Source organism: Gavialis gangeticus, unplaced genomic scaffold (assembly GCF_001723915.1).
Source record: "Gavialis gangeticus isolate Ggan-Ray unplaced genomic scaffold, GavGan_comp1, whole genome shotgun sequence".
Taxonomy (NCBI): Eukaryota; Metazoa; Chordata; order Crocodylia; family Gavialidae; genus Gavialis; species Gavialis gangeticus.
Window position 1 is genome coordinate 38,649,715 of NW_017729028.1, and position 7,928 is coordinate 38,657,642.

Consider the following 7,928-nt stretch of genomic DNA (forward strand, 5'->3'; position numbering starts at 1 on the left):
GCAGCACTGTCTGTTATAAATAAAAGAATTAATATGTGTATACTTGCACACGTAACTTGGTGTGCGTCATTAAATGGTTTGCTAGAGGTCAGGTAGAGAATTCCCCCAGTTTTTCACATAAAAGAAATGCTAAATACCAATAGCCTTCAGTCACAAAGTAACAGACAGGAGCTTTCCACAGATGGTGAAATTCACCCCAAGGTAGGGGCTAATGAGAGATGGATGCACCACTTCCAAGCTTCCTCAACGCCTAGGCTTGCCTATCACACGGCTCAAGCTTTTACAACTAGCAGGTCGGAACTGCTCACACGCCATTTATAGCCATAAACTGAAGAAGGAAACAAGCTTTCCTGCTCTTTCACCTCCCGTTCAGTTCCTCAACCCTGAATGCACTGGGAATGGCACCGAAACAGATGAATAAACTGAAACACAGAAAATACACTCCTTGTCCCACTGAAGCTACCATTGTCCAAAGCCAGTTTAGCACTTCAGCACTATCAGTGACTTCCACCAAAGTAGCTTTCTTGAAAACTTTGGCAGCAAATATGAACTGCTTGAATACTTTAATTTAAATGTTTTACTAAATTACAGTAAGATTAAGTCTTAAAATAGGTTCTTAGCGTCTCAACTTTAATTTGAATAGGTTTCCACTTGGCAGCAGGTCCTCTTCTAAAGCAACAGGGTGATTGTGCTGAGGTTTTAAAATGTCAGCTGCAGGACGTGCTGAACAGGCCTTTCTCTCAAGACCTTCATCTGGTGTATCCATCATATGGATATTTAGAAGAGCTACAACAAACAGCCCCCCTGAAGGTAGCTGTCCTCAGTACATACTATAGTGTCTTGCCACCAAGTGTAAGTCATGTGTCTGCACCACAGTCAGATTATTATGCAGCAAACAATGTCATTTCTACACCCTGGCCTGCTGGCCCCAGTCATTTTTGTTATTATTTCCTGCTCTGTTATCCTTATACTCTTCATTCTTTCATGCTAATGATAATAGCAATGTTGCCCTGGCATTATGTTTCATCTGCTGACTGATTACCTTAGATTCACTCTTTGAGGGACTGGTTCTCGCAGCAGCTGACGTCACTTTTTCCAATGTTTTTAGAAGCCACTGTTTGGATTTAGACCAGTTTCTGTGAAGCAAAATAATAATTATGAAATGTCTTGAAATAAACTTGAGGAAACAATTGCAGTGTTAGTTTAATGAAGGAGGACCCCTTGCTTTCTTTCCAGTTGTGCTCAAAACACCTGCGTAGCCCATTGGCAAACAGATATAAAGAGCTAGCTGACAGTAAGCAGTCTGGACTCAGCTGAAGTCAACAGGAGTGCTGGATGCTCAGCTCCTCTGAAGCTCAATAATGACCAAGCACATGGTCTTGTGGTCAAAACATGGAGCTGACAGAGAGGACTCATAGACTTGAATGCCAGCTGCACTACAGGCTTCCTATGAGATTTTAGACGGAGGCCAACATTTTCAAGAAAAACTCCTAAATGTGCATGCCCAACTTGGGAAAGCAAAGGTTTGATTTTTGGATCGGTTCAGTATTCACAATTCCCTCTGCAGGCAGGCAATGAGATTTTAGATGCTCAGGGCTAAAAACCAAGCCAAGATAGCTCAAGCTGGGTACTGAACATTGAAGGACTAGTCTTGGTCAGGGGGATAACAGGATATATTTTACTAAAAAATTCACACACTGGTTTCCACATGGGTTTAATCCCACTGACCTTAGTAAGGCCACTAGCATACAAATATAAGGAAGAGGAGAATCAGGTAGATCTTTTTTGAGGCACATGACTAGAAATCAAACTGACTGAAGGGCAGAATGCAGCTAAAAGCAGAACATCATTTTCCCAGGGAAATGCTTCTAGGATGGATAATATAATAGGCAAGAAGTATTTAATGGGATTGCCAGAGGTACTCCCCAAAAACTGTCACCTCAAAAAGCACACTGGCATCTGAGATGCATATTCAAAGTCCTCATCGAACATCTGGAAATGCTCTTCAAACTCACTGATTTCATTCCTGCTTGTTGGCCAGATATCTTTTCCAAACAAGGTATTCACTGCTGCTGGATACATGATGTGCCTAGAACCACAAAACCACAGAATCATAGAAAAGTAGATCTGGGAGGGACTTCAGTGAGAAGAACCCCGTGTTCAAATACAACGCAGCCCATAGACTCATGCAACAACAGAGCTGGCACACCAGCAAGCCGCAGGGAAGCTGCTCTAGCAGGTGTCAGGCAAGGATGCAGTGCATTTGATTACTGACATCCAAACAACTCTCTGGGCTACCTGTGGAACCGTAGGTGGTGTTCCCGAGCTGTGCACAGAGGCCAGCTTCATGTCAGCTCTTACAAAGCAGAGCCAGCGTGATGCAAGGACCTTCTGCCCAAGTTTGAATTTTGTCACTTATTGATAACCTGCTCACTTCAGTGGTCACAGAACGGCTTGAGGTACAGGATGATCCCTCTGCCATAAAACAGCTGTCTTATTCTAGTGAAGGCACCTTCCTCGAGCTTCACTCACCAGAGGCTGCACCAGGACCCCCAAAAATGTGATCCCATCTCCAGCTGCATAGCAATCCCCATAACAATTGTGCAGGATGGAAGGATGCTCTTTTTGCCTCTGTCTCACTCCACAAGCTCCATACTTATTAATGACCTAGCAAACCCTGTGCACGTCCTCTGTGAACTTCTTCCAGGACCAGGAGATAGTAAGGTTCCTCCTAGCCCCTAACGCCTATGAATTGATGAGACTATGAATTCTAGCATGTCTTTCCCCTGAGGTCCAGACACTATTTCACTTCACCACATTTGCCTTTCTAACATATGCAAGACAGAGCCACCTTCTGGGCAAATGGATTTCAAATCAGAGTCACCCAGACAGATATTTTGCAGCCCATACACAATCCAAGTCTTTTAGCCCGTACTTTATGACAAAATACCAACAGCATGAAATATATTTATCTGTGTCCATCTACTTTGTCTGTGGCTTACGATTTTTGTTATGACCTATGTTCAAGTAGAGACTCTCAGGAGTTGGTCCTGGGTTACTCCACATTTTTATTAACCACGCTTTTATTTTATTAACCACATTTTTATTAACTTTTAGACAAATAATATCTGATCTATTGAATCTGAATACTTCATTTTATAAAATCTGGATTAGGATAGCATGCAAAGGGTCACAGGCCTGCCCACATGCCCTCAGCCACATAGATGGGAAGGGCATTGTCTTAGCAATGCTGCCACGTTGAAATATCTGGTTCTGCTCAGGCAAGTGTATCACTTATTAGTTATTTGTATGATACTAATACCTAATGAGCCTCTGTCAAGGACCAGAACTCCTTTGTGCCAGGTGCTGTACAAACCCAGGGAAAAAACTGGGTTCAGGACCAGAGAGCTTACAAATGAAGTATGAGAGACTAGACAACAGATAGATGGAGCTAGATGTGGGAGTAAAAGGACAGTAATAATTAGCATGATCAGCAGTTGACTGCAGCACAGTAGCAGCCTAACCACTGTCAACTTTGCTTCACAAGAGAAGGGTCTTCGTAAGAGCAACCAGAGAAGGATAAAGAAATATCTTCGCAGATATTCATGGATAGCTCCCTACAATCATAAGAAGCAACATGAAAGAAGGAAATTTCTAATTCTGCTCAAGGCCACATAAATAGATGCTTCTCATTCTAAAGTGAGGATCTCCATAAACATATAAACCCTTAACTAAAGAGCCTATTTACAAATCTCTTGCATAGCACAGATGTCATCTCCAAATCCATACCTCATATTTCTTCATGGCATCCAGGCCCATCATTTTTATGGTCCGCACCTACCAGCTCTAGCTTACCCAGTACAGCGAGATAGGCACTGGCTTGTACAGCTGTAATCAGCAACCTAAAGCTTCTGCTCATCTGCTTTGTAGTAATGATGATACAGCTCCTGTTTATATCACAAAGCATGGGGACATCCACGTAACAAAGCTCGACCGCAGCGTCCACGTACCTTACCAGGTCACGGAGTTCCTCTGTTCCCTCTGTGCCCAGCTGTTCCACAAACTCATGCAGTTCTTTACAGAGAGTCTTCATGAATATGTGCAACTTAGGGGGAGCCATTTTACCTTTCAGCATGATGTACAGATTGTAACGGTTCTTATAAAAGACTTTTGCAGGAATTGAAACTTTAAATACAAAAAAAAAAAAGAAAAGAAAAAGAACATTTTGGAAATTATTCAAGGTAAATTATAAATGTGGAAGTGCCTCCTTCCTGTGTGATGTGTGACCCAAGTTTGAACACAATCTAGTCTCTCATCTAGGGACAAAATCCACATTTCCTGAGTTTTTGTGCCCACAAACCTTCCCTAAGAACTTTCAAAGGATTCAGTGGTTGTAAACTTCCTCTCTGCCCATCTTTCCTTCTGTTACTCACCCTGTAAATGCCTTCCTTTTGCCCCATAAAGCTTCCGTTCAGGTAATAAATGTGCAAGAGATTGTTCCCTGATTTGCATGAGTGATGGCAAGAGATATGTTCTGGAGTTTCATGTTCTCTGCTCCATAGTCAGCAATGCTCACCTACTAGACACTAGGTGAAATACAAGTACTTAGTGTTAAAGCTCTAAATCCAAGGGTGCTTTTTATCTTTATCTGTTCCACCTAGAGCTGCAGTGGGCCCTAGGAAGCATTTGCAGGTGGAAGCTGGCAGGAGTGTGAGAGTGAAACTACCACCTGAGCATAGCCCGCGGCCTCAGCAAATGGTAACAGCATCACCCTGCTGGCAGGAGTGAGCCCAGACACCATGGTCAATAGCCCAGGGGGTGAGAGTAGGGACTGGGTGTGGACAGCAGGTGTGGAGTGACTGTTGTTCTGTCTGCTCCTTAGAAGATTGTGGTCTCTTTATTCAAAGATTGTATTAAATTGTTGATTCTGAGACCCTCCCATGACCAAAGGTTTGGTGGGGTTTTACGTGCTTTTATATTTGTAATAGGGCCTGATCCCATTGTCATCTACACAGGCTGTCATTTTTGACCTGGCCCAGGGTATGTTGGCAAAGAGTCAAGTCCTACGCGGGCAAATATGTACAAGAATGCCTTTTCTACTCTTGTGCTGATTTTTTCACCAATCTCATGATGTTTGCTGTTTTTTGATGCCCAACTACTAAAATTGAGAGACTAATATGTGTATTTAGGACCTGACTGAAAGGCCACTGATCCCTGGACCAGGGCCCTCAGTGTTGATGGGCAGATAGGTTTGGTTCCCCTTAGAAATGAGAGAGAGATTGTTTACCTGTATGTTTGACTGCTTGCTGCACCGCCTGCTCAAAATTGACATCCTTAGACATGAAAAATGCTTCAATCCCCTCTTCCTCAGTCACAAAGGTATAGCGATGTCCCAGAGCAAACACAGTGAATACAGGCCCATACTGGAATGAACAAAGAGTTAAAAAAAATAAGGATGTCATTGCTAATACATCTGATGCAAGGCCATGGCTGCAACCCTGCAAATACAACAAATGCAAACACATCAATATTTAACTAACGAACAGAAAGATCAAGAAAATGGCGAGAGAGCAGAAACCAGGATTTAGGAAAATACTCTTATCACTGTGCCACAGTCACACTTCTCCTTTCCCCATGAATGCTTTCCCCACTCAGCCTAGTCTATGGCTTGGTGTTTAGGGCACTTTTCTGGGAAGTAGGAGATGTGGTTATGAGTCCTTTGTGGCTGAGGACCTCAGTCCCAGGTTTCTTACTTCCTCAGTGAGTGCTGTAATCACTAGGCTAGTGATTCTTGGCCAAGGTGCCAAGGCCCCATGGGGTGCCTTGAGATCCTTTCAAGGGTGCTGCAGGCTGCCACAAAATGTTAACACTATTAGATTGGCAAACATGATTCACCAGATGTGATGTGAGTGAAACAGAGATGCATGCAGCCATTAGGGGTGTGCAAAATGGTTTATATTCAATTTGGATTTGGCTCAAATCGGGGACAGTGATTCAATTAATTGATTTGGATCACTGTCCTGATTCAATGTGGCCGAATCCAAATCTGAAGATTCAATGCTGATTCGAAGAATCATTGATTTGGCCATAGACACAGCTTTATATGTTTTTTCTACATACCTCGAGGTGACAGGCACGGCTCATGAATGCTGCAATGCTGGGGCAGATGGAGTATCCTGCAGGAGCATCCCCCATCATGCCTCCCAGGCTTGACAATTGGCCGTGGGGGGACCCCAGGTGCCCCCCCAGATTCAGGAGGCATCAGTCACTAAGCCAGGGGGCAGGGGCCCTGCACGCTCCCCAGTGGACCTGGAAGTGGACTGGAAGTGTTTCTGGTCCACTTCCGGGTCTGCTGCTATGGGCGTTGGGGACCCCCCCCCCATATTCCCATGGGATGCTCCATCCACCCCAGCATCACAGCATTCACGAGATGCCTGGTACCTCGTGGTATGTAGAAAAAATATTTAAAGCTGTGTCCCTGTCCGAATCATCAAATCTTTCCGAATCTCTCCGAATTGATTTGGAGGGTTCCAATTCGATTTGGAGGGATTAAGGGTCTCCTGATTCAATGCGGATTCGGAGATTCAGCTGCCGAATCAGGCCAAATTTCCACCTAATCGAATCAGCAACCGAAGTTTTGCACAGCCCTAGCAGCCATCTCTTGTGTGTTGTAATCTGCCTCTGCCTCCAGGGCTGTCAGATCTTTATTCTTGTCCCCCTTATACAGCCCTCTCGTCCTCTCTAGTCAGTCTGAAGAACCAATTGCCTCACATCTCCCTTTCTTTATAACAAACAGGATAATAATGCAACTCATTATAACTTATTAACCACAATGTATAATCCTTATAACTATTTACACTGCTATACCAACCAATACCTACACCTAAAACTATAAATGGATGTCTAAGGTTAGGGACAGACATTCAGAAAGCCTGAGACTGAATTGATTCAATCTTTGCAGGTTTGTCTAACCTGGCTAAACTGAATCAGTTTGTTACTGTACAGACATCCCAGGAGTACAGGCACATGCCTGCAGTGGCTCAGGCTAGAAGTTGGGGTGGTGCTAGGGCAGCCTTCCCTCCCCTTCCTCAGTGCTGAGCTGAGGGGGGCTTGGCCAGGCCCCGGCAGGATGCTCTGATTAGGAAAGTGTTCCCACCCCCACCCCCACCCCAGCAGCCCAGCAGGGAGTTGATAACACAGTGTTTATCACCCCTAACTCAGTTTTATCACCCCATTAAGAAAACAACAGAGGGACATTACCAGCTACCTGTTGATTTTTCCTGTGTCCTGTCTGCCACAGCACAGGCCATAGCCAGCATGTGGCCTGCTAGCTAATGCTGAGAGATGTCTGTGTAAGGCAGAGTGGACAGGGGATCCCTGCTTGGCAGGGAGTGGGGGGTGGGGAGCAGGGGGAAGCCAGGCAGATGCCTTCAGTCTCTGCCGGAGCTGTAGCCAGGGAGCAGAGGGGAGGAGCTGGCCCTGCTGTGGAGCAGAGACCCCTGCCCAGCCCAGCCCAGGAGAGCATGCTGGGATGCTGGGGGAGTCTGGTTTAGCTTACACCAGTGAGGGGTCTGGGACAGACATTGCAGAAACCAGTTTGATCCAAATCAGTTAAGTCTGATACTACATTCAGTCAGGTTTATCTTAAACCAGTTTAAGCCATTTCCAAACTGGTTGATGTACGCTGAACATCTGTTCTGTTACAGGTTTAAACCAGTTTCTGATCACTAAAACTAGTTTATATGTAATGTCTATCCATGTCCTAAAGGTCAAGTCTGTACAGAGGTCTTCTAGACCAGTGGTCCTCAACCTTTTGCTCCTTATGTCCCACCTATAGAAGGTCAAAAAATCCTGGTCCCACTGGTCAATGAGCAGGCAGGGGGTAGGGGGGAGTCTCCATTGTGGCACTTCTGGTTTTGCCACCATAA

The 7,928-nt window shown here is 44.8% G+C and overlaps 1 protein-coding gene across 3 annotated transcripts in view; it reads right to left on the reverse strand.

Moving 5' to 3' along the window:
- LOC109300287 (24-hydroxycholesterol 7-alpha-hydroxylase) overlaps positions 1-7,928 on the reverse strand; it is a 63,254-nt gene that overhangs the window by 40,832 nt on the left and 14,494 nt on the right. For all 3 annotated transcript variants that reach the window (XM_019520982.1, XM_019520980.1, XM_019520981.1), the window contains exons 3-6: positions 5,288-5,423; positions 4,011-4,185; positions 1,940-2,089; positions 1,043-1,136 (exon numbers count right to left, since the gene is read on the reverse strand). In XM_019520982.1, coding sequence (XP_019376527.1) covers positions 1,043-1,136; positions 1,940-2,089; positions 4,011-4,185; positions 5,288-5,423 — 555 coding nt within the window. The remainder of the gene's footprint in view (positions 1-1,042; positions 1,137-1,939; positions 2,090-4,010; positions 4,186-5,287; positions 5,424-7,928) is intronic.